Here is a 22,520-nt window from a genome sequence, read left to right on the forward strand (position 1 = left end):
CTACTAGTTTCTTCCGGTTTCTCCTCGTGGACAACTGGACAGTAAAATAGTAAAATGGGACCAAAATTCCGGCAGGGGTGGGGGTACGAAAGAGAAAAATATGCTAATTGGCATGGAAAAACCTACCAAACCTCATTATTTTTGTTTGTTTGGTTTTGTTCTGTTTTGTTTGTTTAAAAAAAAAAAAAATTTATTCATTTAAGTTTTCAAAGCGAAATTAATGAATTAAAGCGCCGTGACTATTCAAACCACACAGCATGCATAGTATAGCTTGATTATAACATTAATCCAAGCCAACTATTTCTTATTTCAGCTTCGTTACGATGATAATACCTTTATAATTACACAGCAACATACAATTTTAGGTGCATCTGTGCTTCGTTTTTGACCTACATAATGAAAAAGTGATAAAAATTCGTAAACAGTTGATTGACTTTGAACCCTACACGCTCTACTTCTTGACAACCAAACATCTAGTATACAGTGATAACCAGATATTGATTACAGAAACCATTTCAGCCGTTCGGTGATCTTTGATTAATAACAATATCTAGGGTTACATAAGGTGTTAACTGTTAATGTCAATTCACCTACCAACCTTAAAAGATTGGGTGTTTTACTCCTGGTGAAAAACTTTATTTAACTTAAGTGTAGCTTTTGCAAAATGGATAATGAGGCGTTTGAAAATAGTGTTTCTAAATCTTCACTCGAGGTAATGCCAATTTAATTCCGACAATTTTTAAAGATAATGTGTGTAAGACTGAAAGGGAATATATTTATTCTTAACTAGAATATTAAGTATTCACTTTCGGTTTAAATATAGCATTAATGCGTTGACACACTGTGCGAAAGTAACTTCTAACCGAATTTTAATTTAACCCAGTTTGATAAACAGTAGTACCCTGTAAGCATGAATGCAAAGAGCAAAAGATCTTATCATTCTAATCGTGGTAGAAAAACAACACAAACTTTGAACGTATGAAAAATAAATCAAGTGGTTGTCAGGGAAGATAAATTAGGTACATTTAATTGATAACTACCGACACACATGGCATAAATAACGATGCACTGGGATTCATAAGGCACTCAAATTGGACCTTTTGGTTCGCTGTAACTTTTACAAATTTGAGCGAATGACAAACTTGACTAATTAATCGAATTTATTGTACTAGGAAAGACGAAAAAGTTCGGTAAGGAAGGTCGAGAACCACCGACGGATTACGCTGGCCACCATCACATCCGGCGTCGTCATGGACACCAGCGCAAATGATGTAAGGACGAAAATGATCTGACACAAAACAAATCAATACTCTTTAATGATGTGTTATTTCCTGCATGTGTGTTCCTACAGCCTGTCAATAGAAACCATCCGGCAGACACTATAACATCGGTTGCTTCTATGACTTTCACCGCAAATCCAAGTCGAAAAATCAGTCGTGATGCTGCACCTCATATCGACAACTATAGAACAGGTTACAAGACTCAACTTTCATTAACTCGACCAACACTGCCGGAATTATACGATCCTACTGGAAATGGCCAGGTAACTGCCAACTGGTGCAGTGTGTTCACATCTTTTAAATGGTGATTAACAAATTTAATTGTTTAATAAAATGGTAGGACCCAGTTGAGAAGAGAGCGGATCCCACCAATCAGGATAATTTGAACCGCGACAAGTTCGGCTGGATCGAAGGAGTTTTAATCCGCAACATGATGAGTATTTGGGGTGTCATGCTCTTTCTCAGGCTCTCCTGGGTGGTGGGACAAGCGGGAATAGGTAATTCTTGTTACAATAAATTCGTTAAAAGTAATTAATGAAAGAATTAAAAATATAGGGGAAACTTTGGTTATCATTGCAATTTCAACCTTTATCACTTTGGTAACGGCCTTATCCATGTCCGCCATATCAACCAACGGAGAAATAGGAGGAGGTATGAACTTGATAACAAACAAAAAATATTGTTACGTGTTACTTAACACAATTTTCGCTTTTAACAGGTGGAACCTACTTTGTCATGTAAATCTTACAGTTTCAAATTATTAAAGATATGCTGCAAAACATGAAACAACATGAAAATGAATTTACCGTCAAACAGGTCGAGAATATTGGGTCCAGAATTTGGTGGATCCATCGGAATCATCTTTGCTATCGCCAACGCGATGGATTGCTCTCTTAACGTCGTCGGTTTCGCTCAAGCCGTGCAGGACATGATGATGGAATACGGCGGAGTAATTATTGTCGATGGAGGACTGAACGACATTCGGATCATCGGCACCCTCACTTTGATATTCATTTGCGCAATCTGCGGTCTTGGAGCCAAATATGAAACAAAGGTTACACTTTTAAACAATTTGACCTTATTCAAATAAGCAAACAAAATCATTTCTATCAACAGATGAAGGATGTCATGTTTATCATCATGTTGGCCTCGTTAACTAATTTTATTACTGGGAGTATTATGGGGCCTTCTTCCGAGGCGGAAGAAGCAAGAGGATTCATTGGCTATAGCAGTATGGATTAACATTACAAAATTCTTCATTTTGAAAGTACTAAATGGTAAACAATTTTTGAATCGCAGTTGATTTGCTCAACGAAAACTGGAAACCATCTTACACCATTACCAGTGGACAGATGCAGAATTTCATTTCCGTTTTCTCCGTCTATTTTCCGGCCAGTATCGGAATCCTCGCCGGAGCTAACGTTTCTGGTGACTTGAGGGTATACTGAAACACAAAACAATTCAAAGATTAGTACAGTATAATATTTCCCTTTTTAAAATTAGGACCCAAACAAAGCTATTCCCAAAGGGACGATATTAGCCATCATCATATGCAGTATTTCCTACGCCGGAGTAGCTATCATTTGTGCTGCCACGGTTACCCGCGCAGGTAAATTGTTACTTCATAAACTAATAACACCAAAGTAAAATGTCAATATTATTTCATTACCTGACAGCTACTGGATTTGTCGAGGACCTGCAAAATGGTACAAACTTGAATTGCAATGATACAATCGAATGCAATTATGGACTGTACTATGATTATCAGGTAATTAAACTTTCCAGATGATAAAAAATGTAAGTCGTAACAATTTGATCAAACAGGCGATGGCGCTAGTTTCTGCGTTTGCTCCTCTCAACTACGTGGGATGTTTTGCCGCCACTTTAAGTTCAGCCCTTTCGGATTTTGTTTCTTGTCCGGCCTTGCTTGAAGTCATCGCTGCGGATAAGCTCTATCCTTACTGGATGGTCGGATTTTGGGGGAAAGGATACGGACCATCAAAACAGCCACTCCGGGCGTTTGCTTTCACTTTCGTGTTGGCATTAGCCTTCGTACTTATTGGTAATTCATAATTAAGATCAATTATTTTTCATGTTTCTTACATTTACTGCATTTCTCAGCCGAACTCGACATGATTGCGCTACTCATTTCCAACTTTTTCCTCGCCACGTTCGCCCTGATGAACTTTTCGACATTTCACGTTAGTTTAATCAAACCTATCGGCTGGCGACCTACGTTTAAAGTATGTAATTAGACTTGATCACCTGATTACAGCTTAAACAATTAACATAATAATGTGTTTTTACCTTTAGTATTACAACACTTGGCTGAGTCTGTTGACAGGACTCTTGTCAATCGCATCCATGATCCTCATCAGTCTTCCCATAGCGTTGATAACGATAGCTATTGTTCTCTTCTTCTACTTGGTCGTTCTTTACCGAAGTCCAGGTAAGGAAACAATTTATTCACAATTAATATAGGAACTAATACATTTGATGTTTTTCCAAAGAGGTGAACTGGGGATCGTCTACCCAAGCACAAACTTATCGCGCCGCTCTAACGAGTATTCAACAACTCGTTCACATCGAGGAACACGTTAAGAATTACAGGCCACAAATTTTGGTACTAACGGGACTCCCCAACACTCGTCCTGCTCTGGTTGACTTTGCCTATCTCATCTGTAAAAATAATTCCCTGATGGTCTGTGGAAATGTTGTCGAGGTATATGGACGTTTTCAAACCTCCAATTCAATGGCTTTACTAATTGAATTTGACTAATCTACAGGAAAGATTAACATTTGAAATGCGCTCCAATCTACAACAAAAAGCTTATCGATACCTGCGATTCACCAACATCAAGGGATTCTGTTCTGTTGCGGATAATTCAAATCTTCACACTGGCGTGGCTGCTATGCTGGGTCTCACCGGAGTCGGAAAAGTGAAGCCCAACATCTTGATGATGGGTTACAAAAACGATTGGTTAACCTGCGACAGAAATGCACTGGATCAATACGTGTTGACTATACAGTTAGTTTCACGTGCTTAATTAATTTTTTAAATAAATGTTGACAATGATTATAAATTTAACAGTACGGGATTCGAAATGAACGTGTCTGTGGCCATCCTTCGTCTCAAAGAAGGATTAGACTGCTCGGGAATAATTGCCGACATCGACGATTTGATTTTGAAAGCTCCTACCAAAAAGGCCAAAGAAAATTCCACAGTTAATGGTAAGCCAAAATAGGTTCCACTCTGCTGCTACGCTATAAAATAAATTCCTTTATACATTTACGACAACCAAATGTGACAGTCGAAACCGTAGTGTCTACTACTACAATTCAAATTGAAATTCGACCCGCTAAGGAAGGAGGGACCAAGAAAGACAAGAAGAAAAAGAAAAACAAGTTGGAACAGAAAATTTCATTGAGGTACATCGCGAAACCAAATACTAGATTTACTTTCCTCACTATTGTGTCTTTACAGAGATCCTACCGGAAACCCACTGCCAAAAAGCGTACTCAACAGCATTATCTTATTCCAAAGAAAACAGAAGAAAGATACAATCGACATCTGGTGGCTAAGTGACGATGGAGGTATTTAACTTAAACCTAATTACATTTTATCTTTGATTTATGGCATTTTACGATTGCAGGATTGACTCTACTTCTACCGGTCATTATTAACAGACGATCGAACTGGTCGGAAACTAAATTAAGAATATTCTGCACGGCGTCTGGTGTTCACGAACTGGAAAATGAACAGAAAGGGTATATGAATCAAATTTCTATTTGAGAAAGGATTGCCTAATAAAATAATCAATTTAGGATGGCGATTTTGCTGTCCAAATTTCGCATCGATTACTCCGATCTAGTGATAATTACTGACGTTGACGAAGCTCCCAAAAGTAAAACAAAAAAGTGGTTTGATGGCCTGATTCGACCTTTCCTACAACCAGGGACTAACGGTACTCAGTTTCAACTGAACCTATTGAAACAACAATAAACTAAAAATGTCTTTTACAGGGCCTCACATAACGGAAGGGGAACTCGAAGCTTACCAATATAAAACAGATCGTTACCTCCGACTGAGGGAGTTACTCCTGGATCACTCTTCGGACTCGAACTTGGTCGTTATGTAAGTAGCTAAAGTTGACCTATTTTTTAAAGTAATCAAGCGATGCTAACTTTTAAATCAATTACAAATAGGACCTTACCGATACCCCGAAAAGGAGCGTTTAGTGCCCCACTTTACATGGCTTGGTTGGAAGCACTCACTGCTAATATGCCACCGTTCATGCTCGTCCGCGGAAATCAAACATCTGTTTTGACATTTTATTCTTGAGAACGTTTAAAAAAGATACTGATTATGAAATTGGTTTTAATTGAATTCGTCAAATAAACCCTTGAAAATCCAGAGATGATTTAAACATTTCCACAGAATTCTTTCATCAGGATTTAAAAAGAATCTCTTTCAGAAAAATGAATTGTTTAACCAAGAAGTTGTGAGAAGAAATTCCTGTGTAGCAGTTTTATAGATAGCCTATAACTCTATAAATAGATGACCCGAGACTCGTACTTCATCTATCCTAAAAAAATAATTGGTAATGAGATTTCAAACAAATACGCGCTTAAAAGCTTAAACAAGTAATATAGTTTATCTATATAAAAACGGTTTTTGAATAGACAGCAAATAATAACGCAGTCGTGGGAAGAAATCCTAGTCACGGTGTAGCAGTCAGTTTACTTTTAGTTTGATCAAAAACCCTAGACACGTATGGCATCTCCCCTTACTACAGTTGATTCGGTAACTCCTCAACGTGCTGGGCATACCCTAGCAAGTTTTCTCCCAGCAATTATTGGCAGTGCGATCCCTATCACAAATGCGGACGTCACTGCCGACAAGATGGGAATTTCTATTAAGGTTTCTATACCCAGTTCACTAATAAAATCTCAGATTCGAACGTCACCCAACTGTCGCAATAATAACAACACGATTAAAAAATAGCTTCGAACGCTTGATGCTTATTCAATCGGGTAGCAATTTCAGTTGGAAAGGATGACGTCGCTAATATTTTGAAAAGGATTCCGTGCCAAAATACGACTCGTTGACGTATAGATCTTTAATGAAAGAACTACTTTTCAAATGTTTCATGCAACATCTGTTTTTATAAAACATCACAAATTCATAGCTATCTTTGATTGCTGCCATAACGAAGCATCGGCTAGATTTGAACAGATACAGGTAACTATCATTTCCGAATTCTAAACACGCGTCACTGGCAAAGTTATATAAGCCCACACTTTTCAAATCAATGAGCCAAATAACAAACGACGACTCCCAAGAAAAACACACGGAAATAATACTTCCAGCTTTCAGGAAGCAAAGACAAGCAATGGATAATCCAGCATTTGAAAACGTGAGTATAAAGCAAAGAAATAATACCAATTCATACTTTACTTCAATTAGTGGATGTTGGTCATTCAACAGTCAGAGGAAGGCGATGAATCCGGCAAGAAAAAGATGTACACAGCGACTGATGTGCCTGGTCCGCCAGGTAATACGGTCCGTGCTCGAAAGTTGACACCTAAAATAAACACAAGTTATCGAACGAGTCAGACAGACATTTTACCAACATTGCACGAAATACCTTCCGTGACTGATCTGACTGAAATGAAAGAGGTAAATGATCCGTTCAATGTCTAACTACAAGCCGATAGTAAATTGTTTCGCAGTCAGGACACATGACGAATGGCAGCAACTTAGAACATGCAGCAGCGGGACCTCCAACTTTGATTCAGAAAGGGAAGTCTTCGGCTGCTTCGTTGCGCCAATTAGTGCGAAACATGAGTCGTGATGTCATACCGAATATCGACAATTATCGCACGACTTATCAGAGGCAAACGGCAGCCAGACCCAGTTTACACGAACTGTGCAGTCCCACGACACCTGCAGTCAATGAAGAAGTATTACTACGTGATTTTAGTGAGGTAAGAATTTATCTTGGAACTATGGTATACCTTCAGGAGTTTAGGTATTGTTAACATTTCCGTTACCGACAGGTAGAAGTTGAGGAAGGAGGCCCTAAACTACCAGAGGATATTGCTAAAGACAATGTGGGAGGACCTGTCAAATTTGGATGGATCGAGGGTGTTTTAATTCGAAACATGATGAGCATTTGGGGTGTTATGCTTTTCTTACGTCTTTCATGGGTAGTGGCGCAAGCAGGAATAGGTGAGCTAACATTTTCTATTTGCATTAACTTCAATCGATCAAATCAAATGAATGTTTGTAGGCGAAACTTTGGTTATTATCGGAATTTCGACGTTCATCACTTTGGTGACGGCCTTGTCCATGTCGGCCATATCAACCAATGGAGAGATCGGCGGAGGTAAAATCCATTTTAACCAAAACAATTAATTCTTACATTGATATTTTCTTTGTCCTATTCAGGTGGCACTTATTTCGTGATGTGAATTACTTGTTCAAAGAATACCGAGAATGAAATGAACTTACTCTGTGAAATTATATAGGTCAAGAGTATTGGGCCCAGAATTTGGTGGATCAATCGGCATCATCTTTATCATCGCCAACGCGATGGATTGCGCCCTCAATACAGTTGGTTTCGCTCAAACCGTTTTGGATATGATGAAAACATACGGGGGAGGAATGATCATCGTAGACGGAGGTGACAACGACATCCGCATCATAAGTGTCGTCGCCATATTCTTGATCTGCACTGTCTGCGGTCTTGGATCTTATTACGAAACAAAGGTATTGAAATATTACAAAAAATTTTTAATTTTTAATTGACAACTTACTATACCTGGGACAGATGAAAAACATCATGTTACTCATTATGCTGATTTCCCTCTCAAATTTCCTTGCTGGAAGCATTATGGGTCCTTCAGACGAATTGGAACAAGCACAAGGATTTATCGGTTACAGCAGTAAATACCTAACAATCAAAATTAATTATGCAATTGTATTAAATTTTTATAAATGTATCACAGTGGAATTACTGAAAGAGAACTGGAATTCAAACTATTTCGTCACTGATGGCCAAATGCAGAATTTCATTTCCGTGTTTTCCGTTTACTTTCCGGCCTGCATCGGAATTCTTGCCGGAGCTAATGTTTCCGGTGATCTAAAGGTTAAACGATTCCTGTCACATTTCATCAAATAGTTTAATGCTTATAATTAAATTCGAAATAGAACCCTAATTCAGCTATCCCCAAAGGAACGATATGGGCCATCATTCTCTGCAGCATAGTTTACGCTGGAGTAGCCGTAATTTGTGCAGTAACAGTAGCACGACAAGGTACAATAACTGAATTAAAATCAGCTTCGTGGTAATCAATTTAAAATATGTGCAGCTACTGGACGAGTTGTTGACTTGGCCAATGGAACCTATTTAAACTGCACCTCTTTTACAAACGGCACTAACTGTAAAAGTGGCCTGAATTACGATTATCAGGTATGCCAAGTCGAATTTTGGAATGTTTGAAATTATGTAATTGATGTCCAAAATCAAATCAGGCGATGTCTTTGGTCTCTGCCTTTGCTCCGCTCAACTATTTGGGTTGCATCTCGGCTACACTTAGTACAGCTCTCTCGGATTTTGTTTCTTGTCCGGCTCTCATCGAAGCCATGGCGGCTGATAATCTCTATCCCTATTGGATGATGGGTTTTATGGGAAAGGGATATGGGAAATCAAAGCAGCCATTACGCGCAATTGCTTTTACTTTCCTGTTATCAGTGGCTTTCATTCTAATAGGTATAGTTAACGAAAACCAATTATTTTGTTCAAATTAATCCATTGCAAAATTTTTCAGCTAAATTGGACATGATCGCCTTACTGATTTCGGATTTCTTTCTCGCCACGTTCGCCCTAATGAATTTTTCAACGTTCCACATCAGCTTGGTCAAACCAATCGGATGGCGACCGACTTTTAAGGTAGGCGGGTTTCAAAATTAAAATAACAAATCATTTCAAATATTATAACGATCTCTTTGCAAGTTTAGTATTACAACACTTGGCTAAGTCTCTTGACGGGCATTCTGTCAATCGTCTCCATGATCCTCGTCAGTCTACCTGGATCGCCGAAATCCGTTTAATGCTAATCTGGCAACCCCGAGCCATTTTTCCGCTTTCTTTATTGTCCTCCCTCTCTTTAGCCCTTCTTTTTCCCTCTGACTTCTTCGCCTGCTCTATAGCGTGGTGGAGCTGTCAGAGCCCGAAACGACACATTTCTTAGTTTAAAGTTCTTTCATGGTCCTCGAGGTATATACTCTTCTGATTGTTAGTGTCTCCTCTTCCTACATTGTCCAGGTATATATTGTTATGAGTTGAATTTGTGCCCAATACTAAATTATTGTTCTGTGTCCAGTCGCCACCTTGGCTCTAAGACTATTCGCCATTCTCTGGCCCCCCCCACGTGATAATCTGTCCAGCATTCTGATTTGGGTAATATTCGCTTGTATTTATCATATGTATCTGGCCCTAATTTGTGTTTCATTCCCCTCAGGTCTGATTGTGTCTGTCTGACTCTTTACAATCCTTACGAGTCACTCTCTTCTTATTTTGTGTGTGTACACTCCCAGGTATTGTTCGTTGCCAAATTCATTATTCCCCCACACACTAATCCCCCTATCTTTCTTTCCAGAAACCACACGTTGTCTTTGAATACAATATTCATTCATCCATCAGCCTACAGTCAGACCACGAGAAAATTTAATTCAGGGTTCCATCAAGGGAACATTTGGTCCTTCGAACCGGAGTGTGAGTCACCTCCGATATCTCCTTCTGGATCTCCAGTAACTCAAAATCCAGCCAGCCGAGTCCTCTCCAGCTGACTGCCGTCTCAATTTCAAATTTCAGCCAGTCGAGCCCTCTTACTGGCAGCTATACTCAGACGAGTTTCGTCGTACATCTCCCTTCTTCGTCTTCGTCAGAGCTCCACATCAACCTCAAGACCGTCTTCACCATGGCCACAAAGATCAAGCCAGGAGAAGACGCTGATTATGACGAAGACTACGCCGTTGAGCTGGCAAATATGAAGGCGAAGAGGAAAACCCTGCGTCGTCAGATCACGGTGTCAAACACACAGGTCGAGACTCTGACTAACTCCAGAGGCTCACGGGGAGCCATTCAAGGTTTACTACGCCATCTCAACGACTTAATACTCCGAGCCTCACAGCTTCAGACCGACATCTCTACCATGGAAGATGACGAGGAAGAAGCCGAAAGACAAGACGCCAATCACTTGGGTTATGTCACGCGTGTTGGTGAGCTGTCTGCCAACGCTCAAAATTATATCAGGAGTAGAGATGGAGATGCAGCGTCCATTGTTGGACCGAACGTCGTTCCGGATCGAGACCCACCTCTACCTCCCGTTTCTCCATCTGAAATTCTCCGGCGAGAGCAAGCTCGTCAAGAGGAAATTGCAGCCACTCGACTGAGAGCTGAGAGAGCCCGAGAGCAAGCTGTGAGGACCCGCCAGCAAGCAGATCAAGCATGGGAGGAAGCGGACGCAGCACAAGCTGCCCTTAGGCTACTCGGCGTCGAACCACCCGGAGGATCGATACCACCAGATGATGACCATTTCACTTCCATCAGTCAACAGATCAACAACACCACTCCGCTAGCGAAGACATTGTTGGATCAACAACGTCAGAAGAATCTCGATAGCACTCAAGAAACTCCTGACACCTGGATCGATCTGTATAGTGCTGGCCGTCTACCTCCTGTTATCACTGCTCGTAGTACACGCTCATCAGTATCGGCGGAATTGGAACCTTTCGACGGAAAGGCTTTGGAGTGGTTTTCCTGGATCGATTTGTTTCGAGCATTGGTGCACGATACCCCCAAGTCCCCCGGAGAGAAGTTAGCCCTTTTAAAGAGATTTCTCCGAGGAGACTGTTTGGACCTGGTATACGGACTAGGAGGTGGTGAAGCAGCCTACATCGAGGCCCTGGTTCGGCTGAAGCAGACATGTGGCCGCCGAGACGTCATGAGAGCAGCACATCACCAAGCCATCCAGAAGTTGGAGACGAAGCAAGATCCGGCGTCATTCAAGAGATTTGCCGAACGTATCCGCACACATTTATTCGACCTTAGCCGAATTGGAGAGACGGGGACGACGGATTTGATTGAGAAGATTTGTCTCAAATTACATCTAAACGACCGGTTGGCCTGGAATGAAGACAGACGGGGACGGATCGAAGATCGAAGCTTGAACACCTTCGGAATGTGGCTATGTTCCCGTGCTTCCGCGTATCAGAACGCTTTCAGCATCGCAGCCGATCAAGTCAATCCAACTTCGTCAAAACCGAGCAATCAACGACGCCAAGCCCGGACCAATCAGAGTTCAGCAAAGATGGCAGGTGAACAAAAACAAGTTTCTTTCCCCTTCGCTGGAAAACCGTTCTGTTTTAAATGCGAGAAAGGACACAGATTGCCGGATTGTGAAGATTTTAAATCACTTTCCGTCGGGGAGCGTCTGACTTTCTGCATGCGCCGTCGTCTTTGTTTCAGTTGCTTCTCGACTAAACATTCAGTTTACGAATGTGACAAGCGAAAGCCGTGTAAACACTCTGGTTGCGGCTATTACCATCACCCGCTGTTACACCATGTTGCCAAGGAAAAACCGCCGACAGAAACCGAAGAAACGGCTCGACCTACAACCGCAAGAATCGGAGCCCCTCGACAAGTCACCATGGGTATGCTGCGTCTTCCAGTGATGGCTGACGACGGAAGTTGGGTGTTAGCCAACATCTTCTTCGACGAAGGTAGCGATTCAACTCTAATGCGAAGTGCCTTCGCCACGGCCCTGAAACTCCGCGGCCCACGTCAGATCTTAGCTGTGGACGGAGCTGGCGGAATAATCAACCGCTATCCATCGACCAGGGTCCAGTTTCGAGTTCGAGCGGCGGATGGCAATATCTTCTCTCTAGAAGGATCTACCATGAAAACTGTAGCCAGCCCTACACCCATCACCGACTGGAACAAGGAGAAGTCTCATTGGTCTCATCTTAAAAACCTTCCGCTCGGCGAAACAGGAGGAAAGGTCGACGTCTTGATCGGGCTAGATCATGCACACCTGCTGGCCGTCCGAGATTCAAGAGTTGGTGAAGAAAAGGAACCTATCGCCTCCAAGACCGCCTTCGGATGGGTCGTGAGAGGAGTCGTCAATGGACGAGTAAATTCGGCTTCCGCCCGTAGCTGCAAGATTTCCGGATTTACTTCCTTAGCCAACCTCGCTACTGAAATGCGCCGATTCTGCGACACAGAAGATTATGGAACGGAGCATCAAGTCGGCTGCCTGTCGCCCGAGAATAAACGCGCTCTCGCAATTGTCCAAGAGAAAACCAGGAGATTGGAAGTCGGATACGAAGTGCCGATCATATGGCGAGAAGGAGAACCCGACTTGACCAACAATCGTCCGATGGCCGAAAATAGATTCCGTAGCATGTTGAATCGATTCAAACGTCAGCCAGAATTCGAAGAGGATTACCGAGCAGCTGTCCGGAAATACTTCGACAAAGGTTACGCTTCCCGTGTTCCTGATCCAGCTACCGCAAAATACTTCCTAGCCCATCATGGAGTTTACAAAGGAAAGAAGCTACGTGTGGTCTACGACGCCGCTGCCCCGTTCAAGGGAAAATGTCTCAACGATTCGATAATCAGTGGCCCAGCTCTTCAACCATCTTTGGCGGCCGTCATCACTCTTTTCCGAGAGGGAGCCGTAGCCTGGGCGTCCGATATCGAAGCCATGTTCAGCCGCTTCCGGCTTTCCATCGAAGACCGGGATTACTTCTGTTTCCTATGGCAGGAGAAAGACGACATCGAACCAATTGTTTGTCGGATGGACCGACTTCCTTTCGGAGCCAGCTGCTCCCCTTTCGTGGCCATTTATGGAGTGCGCCGCATCCTGAAGGACACCGGAGCACCAGACAAGGTGGTTTGTGCCGTCGAGGAGAAAATGTATGTAGATGACTATTTAGGATCCGCAACATCCGTTACTGAAGCAGTTGAAGAAGCCGTCACAGTCAAAAACTCCTTGTCCGCTGCTGATCTCAATCTTCAAGGATGGATCTCAAATTCGCCGGAATTTTTACTGGAGGTGTCGAAGACCGATCGGCCGGTAACAGCTACACCTTCCGCTCATCCGCTCACCAGTGAGAGCACAGAAAAGGTTCTTGGCGTCGTCTGGGACACCAATTCTGACACTTTAGGATTCCTAGTAGCCAAATCATCCGACGCAGCCCTAACTCGCGTCAGTCTGGTCAGCAAGGTAGCCGGTGTGTTCGACCCGCTTGGAACGGCTTCGCCGTTGATCGTCAAGGCCAAGATTCGTCTAAGAGCATTGGGTCTCAAGGGACTCGACTGGAGCGACGAAATTACCGGTGACGACGAGATTTGGTGGCGTAGCTGGTTCATCGCTTTGGAACAACTTAACACATTGAGGATGCCACGATGCTTATTTCCGGAAGAAGCCCAAATCATCGACGCCGAACTTCATACCTTCTGTGATGCTTCGGAAGAGGCCTATGCTGCAGTGATTTATCTTCGCGTCCAATACTCCGACGGTCACGTTTTGGTTCGACAGGTACGAGCAGCGAACAAGCTCGCGCCGATGAAGACGATTTCCATTCCCAAACTCGAGCTCAACGCAGCCCTGTTGGGCGCTCGCCTCCTACGGACCGTTCACTCAACCCTCAAATCGAAAATCAAGGGACGGAAGCTTTGGACAGATAGCAGCACCGTCCGAAACTGGATTCGGGCCACGGCGGCCTATTATCAAATATTCGTCAGTAACCGGATAGGCGAGATCCAGACAATCACCCAGCCTGAAGAATGGCGATTTATTCCGGGAAAATTAAATCCAGCGGATCTGGCCACCCGCTCCTCCCTGGACGAACAGCCCATCCCACCCGTTTGGTTGAATGGGCCGGACTTTTTACTTCAGTCTGAAGACCATTGGCCACCCGATCTACCGTGGATGGCGGTAAAGGAGGAAATCCGCCCGAGTCGCTCCTATACTACTGTGGTGGAGAAATCTGCTGACCGGTGGAAAGAAATCCACATTGGCCCCGAAGATGTTCCAGCGCTCTCCAAATTGGATGAAAAATATCTGGAGCTGGTCCGGTTGTGCCAATCTGAAGTTTACGAAGAGGAACTACACCGATTCAAAAAGGGCAAACAGCTTCACTCTACATCCAGTTTGCTGGCTTTGGCCCCTATTTTAGGTTCTGATTGTGTGTTGCGACTCGGAGGACGAGCTGGACGCGCAAAGTTACCTTACGACCAGCTGCATCCCCCCCTTCTTCCTGGAAGCCATCCGTTCACCGAAATGATCATCCGCGCTTTCCACGAACATCTCCAACACGTTGGAACGGACTTTCTGCTCAGTTACATCCGTCAGCATTTTTGGATTACCAGCGGAAGAGAAGCAGTGAAAAGAGTCCGTCGCAACTGTACCATTTGTCGGCGCAATCGGGCCAAGCCAGGCGAACAATTGATGGGAGACCTTCCCGATTCACGGCTCGATTCCGGCTCTCTCCCGTTTACTCGTACTGCCGTCGACTTATTTGGGCCATTTGAGGTTGGCCTTGCCCGAAACCGAACGACTAAGCGTTGGGGCGTGTTGTTTACCTGCATGGTCACCCGCGCCGTATTCCTGGAGCTCGTCCCGTCGCTCTCAACAAGCGATTTTCTGTTGGCCCTACGAAAATTCATTTCTCTCTACAGAAAGCCCGAGGTAATTCATTCTGATAATGGAACCAATTTTGTCGGTGCCGAAAGAGAGCTGCGGGAAGCCGTCGAAGAAATGTACGCGTCCCAGGCGATCCCAGATTTCATGAAAGGGGTCAGCATCAAATGGACCTTCCAACCGCCTCGGACACCTCATTTTGGAGGCGCCCACGAATCGTTGGTCCGTTCCACCAAGAAGGCGTTATACAACGCCTTGGAGCAAGAAAAGAACAGCTTCCGTCACCCGACTGAAGATTTGCTCAGAACATTATTGTATGAAGTAGCCGGACTGCTGAATACCCGACCGTTGACTTATGCCAGTTCCGATCCGGCGGATTTCCGCCCGTTAACGCCGAACGATTTTCTAAATCGGCCGCCAACTGCATATCCACCAGCTGGATCATTTGATGACGCCTCCCCGCGAGAACACTACCGCTATCTTCAACGAGTTCTGAATCTCTTCTGGGATATGTGGAAAACGGTGTATCTGCAGTCGTTGGCATCCCGAAAGAAGTGGAAAGTGAAACGACCGAACCTGGAGGTGGGCGATATCGTTCTCGAAGTCAACAAGGGATTTGGACGTGGTGAATGGAGCATCGGCCACGTCGCAAAGGTCTACCCAGGTGCAGATGGATGTGTCCGAGCCGTTGACGTTCAACTCCCAACGGGAATCTTCCGCCGCGGGATTACAGAATTATGCCTGTTGGAATCCATCTCGTCCGTCAAAACGGACTCGGGGGAGGATGGATCGCCGAAATCCGTTTAATGCTAATCTGGCAACCCCGAGCCATTTTTCCGCTTTCTTTATTGTCCTCCCTCTCTTTAGCCCTTCTTTTTCCCTCTGACTTCTTCGCCTGCTCTATAGCGTGGTGGAGCTGTCAGAGCCCGAAACGACACATTTCTTAGTTTAAAGTTCTTTCATGGTCCTCGAGGTATATACTCTTCTGATTGTTAGTGTCTCCTCTTCCTACATTGTCCAGGTATATATTGTTATGAGTTGAATTTGTGCCCAATACTAAATTATTGTTCTGTGTCCAGTCGCCACCTTGGCTCTAAGACTATTCGCCATTCTCTGGCCCCCCCCACGTGATAATCTGTCCAGCATTCTGATTTGGGTAATATTCGCTTGTATTTATCATATGTATCTGGCCCTAATTTGTGTTTCATTCCCCTCAGGTCTGATTGTGTCTGTCTGACTCTTTACAATCCTTACGAGTCACTCTCTTCTTATTTTGTGTGTGTACACTCCCAGGTATTGTTCGTTGCCAAATTCATTATTCCCCCACACACTAATCCCCCTATCTTTCTTTCCAGAAACCACACGTTGTCTTTGAATACAATATTCATTCATCCATCAGCCTACAGTCAGACCACGAGAAAATTTAATTCAGGGTTCCATCAAGGGAACACTACCTATAGCAATGATAACAATAGCTGTCGTCCTGTTTTTTTATTTGTTAGTTCTCTACCGAAAACCTGGTAAGACAAATCAAACCAAAACTTAAGCTTTTCTACAACATTTTTTACGTTTTATAAAGAGGTGAACTGGGGATCATCTACTCAAGCACAAACCTATCGCGCCGCTCTGAATAGTATTCAACAACTCGTTCACATAGAGGAACACGTCAAGAATTACAGGCCACAAATTTTGGTTCTAACGGGACTCCCCAACACTCGCCCAGCTCTGGTAGACTTTGCCTATCTCATCTGTAAAAATAATTCCCTGATGGTCTGTGGAAATGTTGTCGAGGTATATGGACGTTTTCAAACCTCCAATTCAATGGCTTTACTAATTGAATTTGACTTATCTACAGGAAAGATTAACATTTGAAATGCGCTCCAATCTACAACAAAAAGCTTATCGATACCTGCGATTCACCAACATCAAAGGATTCTGTTCCGTTGTCGATAACTTGAATCTCCACACAGGCGTTGAAGTATTGTTGGGCCTTTCTGGCGTTGGTAAAGTAAAGCCCAACATTCTGATGATGGGCTACAAAAATAACTGGGCAACCTGCGACAAAAAAATATTGGATGAATATGTGTTGACTATACAGTAAGTAAACGTTGTATGAAATGCTGCACAAAAATTGAATAACAGAAACCTCAATATTCTTTTCTAGTACTGGGTTCGAAATGAATGTGGGTGTGGCCATCCTTCGACTACAAGAGGGCCTCGATTGTTCTGAAATTTTGGGAGACATAGACGAAGTTATTCTGAATAAATCTAGCGAGAAAACCTATGAGTCAACAAGCCGCCCATCATTCGGACGGGAAAACTCAGTGATCAGTGATAGCAATTTATCGGAAACCCCAACAGACATCTCATCATCAAGTACTGTAACTCTTTTTGATTGTCAACCAAGGCAATTGCGTGAATAAATGTAGAATACTTTTACTTCAGTTAGAAATTCGAGTATCAGCGAATCAGCAGATGAGTCCACAGTTCAGGAAGAAGGCAGCCGAACTGTGGTGCTTGGTGTCACGAAAAACAAGAAAAGCAAGAAAAAGCAAAAGCAGGCCATCACATTTAGGTAAAAGGATTAATAACTCCTGTTTTTCTCACTATAGAACATATTTATGTTAAACTTTACTCCACAGAGACCCTAAGGGAAACGAATTGCCAAAGAGTTTAATGAACAGAGTAATCTTGTTCCAGAAAAAACAGAAAAAAGACACCATTGATGTCTGGTGGCTGAGCGACGATGGAGGTAATACATAGGAGAATAATAATGCCCCAACGTGTTTTACTGATTGATCTTTATTCTTTGTTGAATAGGTTTGACACTACTGCTACCAGTTCTGATCAATAGCCGGTCCAATTGGTCTGAGACTAAACTGCGCATTTTCTGCACGGCGTCTGGTGTCCAAGAATTGGAAAAAGAGCATAAAGGGTCTTAATTTCTATTGGACTGCCAGCATCACTGACCTTTAGTTTAATTTTCTCTCCTATTTTAAATTTAGAATGACAGTATTGCTCTCCAAATTCCGAATTGATTATTCGGATCTAGTTATTATTAGTTACGCTAATGCAGCACCGAAAAGCAAAACCAAAGAGTGGTTTGATAGCCTGATTCGACCCTTCCGACAATCAGGAGAAGGTTTGTTCTTCATTAATTTATGTTTACATGGTCTAATTAAAATTGTTTGGTAATAGGAAACCACATAAAAGAAAGAGAACTTGAAACTTTTCAGTACAGAACTGATCGTTACCTCAGATTGAGAGAGTTACTCCAGGATCATTCCTCGGATTCCAACTTGGTAGTTATGTAAGGAAATTTTTTCTCACATCCACTTTTACCGCTGTACAACAATGCTAATTAATTACATTATATTGTGTTAAAAAAATCAGGACCTTACCAATACTCCGAAAAGGAGACTTTAGTGCCCCACTTTACATGGCTTGGTTGGAGACACTCACTGCTAATATGCCTCCGTTCATGCTCGTCCGCGGAAATCAAACATCTGTTTTGACATTTTATTCTTGAAATGTTGACCGATAAAATTGTGAGCACTTGTTTTGTTAGAATGGCCAGCATGTACATTTACGTACATCTCACATTAGAGAATTGTTGTCCTTTTTTTATTTTTTTTGTTTTCATACAATCTTGTCAAGAACCCAAACACACGAGACACGACGAAAAGCAATAAGGATTAAGGTCTAAGGAACCATTGCGAAAAATCGAAAAGTTAAGACGAAAAACTTGTAAAACAGAAAATCAGAGTTGTCAGATATTTTTAGAAAATAAAAGAATTTTGATTTCGAAATATTGCATTGTACATTTGCAATTTATTTCCGAAATTAATATCTTTTTAAGTTTAAATAGTGTAATTACACAAAAATTTTAAATTCGTTTGATGGAAATTCATTAAAAAAATCCGATCTGGCGATCTCTTGTCTTAAAACGCGCGAATTTCCCACCAGCTTGCACTATAAAATGACGTCATTACTCTTCAGTCATTCTTCTTGCCAACATGCTTCGGAATCGGAAGCGTTCAGTAGTCTTACGAGTAGCATTACGGGTGTGTGGATCCGTGGTAAACTGGAAGCTGAAACCTGAAAATGCCTGACAGGTAATTTATCTTGCTCATTTAATTTGTTTATTCGAATGCTATCTATGTGATATGCTTCACACGTTCTCACTTTTTTGTGGTTTCGAATGATAATTGATGGAGTCCATTGAATTTTTACTTGTTACAGAATGTGTGCTGGGTACGCCGTACGAAATTGGATCGATATATTTCACCATGTCCATTTACAAGTAATTAGTAGCTGAAACTTTGTGACAGCTCTCCGATAGTTCTTTCTGATTAGCACAATGTTGCATTGTGAAGTCAACTTCAAAATTAGACATGCATGACTCTGATTTCATAATTCAGAAAAATTGATTGCTGATGTATTGTATTATTAACTATAATTTCTGTTTCAGGGTGTTGAAAAAGTGATATGAAATTGCTCATATTGTTTCAGCCTGATGGCTGGATTACTACAGAAAAGCTTGAATCAGGTCAGAATCAACTCATATGAAATCAGAGGTGTTAATGTTTGGCCAATGCAGTCCTGCTGGTATGTACTATTTCCAACTATGGCTAACTAATTAAACATCCATGATGACAAAATAAATTCTGTGTCCAGGCCAATGATTGTTAGTGATATAAACTATTTTGGTGACTACTGATTTCATTATAATTTTGTATCGGGATGTTATTCATGAATGTATTTACAAGTGTGTTATTTGATTGCAGTGCTCCACAACTAATTGTGTGATTGCCAGTCACCCTGTATGGAGTTTCAACTGTAACAGCCTGTCAATATCTTAGGTAATCACTACTTCAGAATTGTATTTTATAGTGGACAAGTTTGTTTGTCGTTGTGCATTCACATGTTTTGCTGATTGTCTTGTTCATATCAGCTGTTTAAATTTTGTTTCCCTTCTGTTCACGCAACATGATCAACTGCAAGTTGGATCATGGTTATTCTTTTGCAGGGTTTCTTACATATGCGATTATTATCACAGACCTGGACTGGTCGTTTTGAGTAGTAACAAATTTAAGTGTTCCTACAGTGTTTTTGATCATCTAGCGTTAATATGATATTATTGTTTCTATACAGAGAATCCTAGTGTTGGAGCTCGGCGTTGCTGCAATGTGTAAACATCTCGTGGTTACTGGTGATTGGTCTCGACCGTGCGTAAGTTGTGTATGCTAGTAGAAGCCATTTCTATTTCTTATCATCCCCTGTGATGATTTGGACTCTTTCTGTCTTGGCTTACGGTAATCCCGCGTTTGGGGGTTACTAACAGGGTACATTGTTACTCACTACAACCCTCGGGAAGGTCTGAGAGGAGGCTTTTCTCATTGTTGGAGGAATGCTCTAGCCGGGCAGCCTTTGGGCAAAGGCGCAGGGGAATAGAAAGGGTATTGGATGGAGCGTCGTTAGTCCCAAGATGTCCATTCGGATTAGGCGAAGACTTCTATCCGATTGGAACTGCTTCTGTAGCTTGCTTTTTGAGTATAATCTGCGGGTTGCAGTTTGCCTTCATAGGCTTAATGCAAAACTCAATTCAGACTAATCTGCCGAAAGCCAATTGATAGATTGTCGTTCTGTTTCTGAGGGGATTTTGTTTTTTGCGTTTGCACAAATCTTGATTATTTATTTCTGTTTACAGGCCTTCGCGATCACTAATATGTGAAGATGGAACTAAAATTGCAATCATGCTCTCGATTGTTAGTTAATATTTAGGATTCTGCTGGCTTGAAATCTTCGACGTTGCATCATTAAGCTTTGGCCAATAAAAGGTTTTTGAATAAATCTAATTAATATTGCTACTAATTGTTAAAACATTTGGATCGATTTGTTCAGAATTATTCCTTTAGTCCCTTTCATTTGGTAATCTTCCACATTGAAAAAGTGCAGAGCGATGACATCTAGCTTCCCGGTGTGAAAAGTTTGGAATTCCGAAACTCACTTTTAACGTACATCAGGAAAAATGTCGCATAACGCCAAATGTTCGTTGAAAGATTTACAAAATGTTTCATTTATTTTAAAACATAAATAAAGAATTGTACTATGCTTAGTTGCAATTTATTTTTAGTATTCACGATCCTGTCGTATGATCTGATTCACGATCTGTCGTTGTTTTTAGAAACATTACGAAAATGAAATCTAAATAAAGATAGCACAATTTATTTGTTTTTCTAATGACATCTTGAAGTTTTATACTTAAAAAAAAAAGTTTTCGTTCAACATTTGAATACAATACTCGCCTGAACAACTACTAAATTCTTCTTAGTCATGTTAAATTTTTCAAACAAACTAAATAAGATATTCACCTTGTTGGACTTCAGTTAGTAGACATGTTGATAACATTCACAGCAAAGCTATAAATGAGAATTCCGTGCAGTCTACACAATTGGATGCAAGAACTGGATTGGATTGCTGAAGTGAAGTTCTGTGTTACAAATGTTGCCTGCAATCAAGGTCAGCACCACAGACTGCATGGAAGTAGCTCACCACACCATTCACCAGCTGGTCGCAACAAGACCACAAGCATGATAGACAGCACTGCAAAAGCTCAGACTTCACCTGGCTGTGGAACCTATTTGACAATTTCATAATTACTTTGCTCAAACAGATATCTATCATGTAAAACTACACCAAGATAAGATAGGAATAAAGTTAAACTATGTAGTCTCTCATTACATCTGAAATTTTACAAACAGATCTGGAATTTCAATCAAACAATTAAAAAAAAACTATTGAAAGTTCAAAACAATGGTTGGCAAATGTAAAACCATAGGTCCAAAGTGTCTATAAAACCACACTTCAATGTTGTCTATAAAAGATTAAAACCACACTTCAATGTTCAAAGTTCAACAACACTAAAGCAAAGGGATCTACTTTCTGGTCACCAAAAACTAAATCTTTAGCCTTCTAGATGGAAAATGAAAAACACAAACATAATTACTTCTTTTGTCAAGTATTCAGAATAGGATGAGACGTACGGCCGGTACACGTAGCATTGCAGGACATTTCGGCAGGACAGCAGTCAAGCCAGACATGTTATCAGATGATTTGGCCAAGTGGAAATAGAAAAGGCTGAGTTAAATCCACACATAAATACTCTACACACAGCAAACTAAAATGATAACAACATAAATTACCTTTTTAATTTTCATTTTGTTGTAGAGTGAGCATTCATTCACAATTCGATTCGACGTCCTGCTCAACCTGGATCAATGCCTCGGAAAAAATGGCGTCCGTCACTCATGCCGGTAGAACCACCACTCGCGCGTCTCCGCCACCTGTTGGACACACGACTAATTTGACAGACGAAAATGATCAAAGGGCAAAGCCATCTAGCTTTAGAAAAAGGAAACGTTTAAATAATACTTTGTTTGACTCGCAACTCGCAAGCATGTACTACGGCGGTACGCGCATATGGATTTGGATACAATTATCATTTATTGACGACAAAACGGATGT

The 22,520-nt window shown here is 41.8% G+C and overlaps 3 protein-coding genes and 2 long non-coding RNA genes across 13 annotated transcripts; 4 read left to right on the plus strand and 1 right to left on the minus strand.

The window, feature by feature from the left end:
• Window positions 1-571: 571 nt before the first annotated feature.
• On the plus strand, window positions 572-5,694 carry LOC124203643 (bumetanide-sensitive sodium-(potassium)-chloride cotransporter-like). Its single transcript, XM_046600387.1, has 23 exons — window positions 572-712; window positions 1,173-1,271; window positions 1,352-1,543; window positions 1,621-1,777; window positions 1,836-1,931; window positions 1,999-2,017; window positions 2,097-2,334; window positions 2,397-2,511; window positions 2,580-2,719; window positions 2,784-2,889; window positions 2,957-3,048; window positions 3,105-3,342; window positions 3,402-3,523; window positions 3,594-3,729; window positions 3,791-4,002; window positions 4,067-4,308; window positions 4,372-4,511; window positions 4,592-4,709; window positions 4,765-4,874; window positions 4,934-5,048; window positions 5,106-5,245; window positions 5,304-5,415; window positions 5,487-5,694. The coding sequence occupies exons 1-23, from the start codon at window positions 665-667 to the stop codon at window positions 5,620-5,622; spliced, it is 3,123 nt and encodes a 1,040-aa protein (XP_046456343.1). The 5' UTR covers window positions 572-664; the 3' UTR covers window positions 5,623-5,694.
• An 892-nt stretch (window positions 5,695-6,586) lies between these two features.
• LOC124203639 (solute carrier family 12 member 3-like) lies at window positions 6,587-18,658 on the plus strand. Its single transcript, XM_046600375.1, has 24 exons — window positions 6,587-6,697; window positions 6,769-6,960; window positions 7,014-7,268; window positions 7,341-7,512; window positions 7,574-7,669; window positions 7,732-7,750; window positions 7,812-8,052; window positions 8,114-8,228; window positions 8,292-8,431; window positions 8,494-8,599; window positions 8,655-8,755; window positions 8,818-9,055; window positions 9,114-9,235; window positions 9,304-9,369; window positions 16,444-16,513; window positions 16,573-16,784; window positions 16,849-17,090; window positions 17,158-17,369; window positions 17,439-17,568; window positions 17,636-17,745; window positions 17,814-17,928; window positions 17,999-18,135; window positions 18,192-18,303; window positions 18,387-18,658. The coding sequence occupies exons 1-24, from the start codon at window positions 6,593-6,595 to the stop codon at window positions 18,520-18,522; spliced, it is 3,444 nt and encodes a 1,147-aa protein (XP_046456331.1). The 5' UTR covers window positions 6,587-6,592; the 3' UTR covers window positions 18,523-18,658.
• On the plus strand, window positions 9,393-16,386 carry LOC124203634. Its single transcript, XM_046600360.1, has 7 exons — window positions 9,393-9,610; window positions 9,669-9,745; window positions 9,807-9,882; window positions 9,945-16,014; window positions 16,073-16,149; window positions 16,211-16,286; window positions 16,349-16,386. Exon 4 carries the CDS (start codon window positions 10,266-10,268, stop codon window positions 15,798-15,800), a length of 5,535 nt encoding a protein of 1,844 aa, XP_046456316.1. The 5' UTR covers window positions 9,393-9,610; window positions 9,669-9,745; window positions 9,807-9,882; window positions 9,945-10,265; the 3' UTR covers window positions 15,801-16,014; window positions 16,073-16,149; window positions 16,211-16,286; window positions 16,349-16,386.
• Window positions 18,659-18,979: 321 nt separating the features above from the next.
• LOC124208855 lies at window positions 18,980-21,020 on the plus strand. 8 transcript variants are annotated; one of them, XR_006880680.1, is made up of 7 exons: window positions 18,980-19,108; window positions 19,236-19,296; window positions 19,465-19,601; window positions 19,781-19,855; window positions 19,998-20,075; window positions 20,148-20,225; window positions 20,704-20,863. It is a non-coding gene; the product is annotated as an uncharacterized LOC124208855 (long non-coding RNA). The 8 variants fall into 8 exon arrangements; XR_006880675.1 differs by having other exon boundaries at window positions 20,023-20,075; XR_006880667.1 differs by adding an exon at window positions 20,898-21,020 and having other exon boundaries at window positions 19,781-20,225; window positions 20,704-20,833.
• A 380-nt stretch (window positions 21,021-21,400) lies between these two features.
• LOC124208483 lies at window positions 21,401-22,463 on the minus strand. 2 transcript variants are annotated; one of them, XR_006880460.1, is made up of 4 exons: window positions 22,199-22,461; window positions 22,003-22,133; window positions 21,549-21,633; window positions 21,401-21,439 (listed from the first exon to the last, which is right to left on the minus strand). It is a non-coding gene; the product is annotated as an uncharacterized LOC124208483 (long non-coding RNA). The 2 variants fall into 2 exon arrangements; XR_006880458.1 differs by having other exon boundaries at window positions 21,401-21,633; window positions 22,199-22,463.
• Window positions 22,464-22,520: the final 57 nt, after the last annotated feature.

This window comes from Daphnia pulex, chromosome 2 (genome assembly GCF_021134715.1).
Source record: "Daphnia pulex isolate KAP4 chromosome 2, ASM2113471v1".
In the NCBI taxonomy this organism is placed as follows: Eukaryota; Metazoa; Arthropoda; class Branchiopoda; order Diplostraca; family Daphniidae; genus Daphnia; species Daphnia pulex.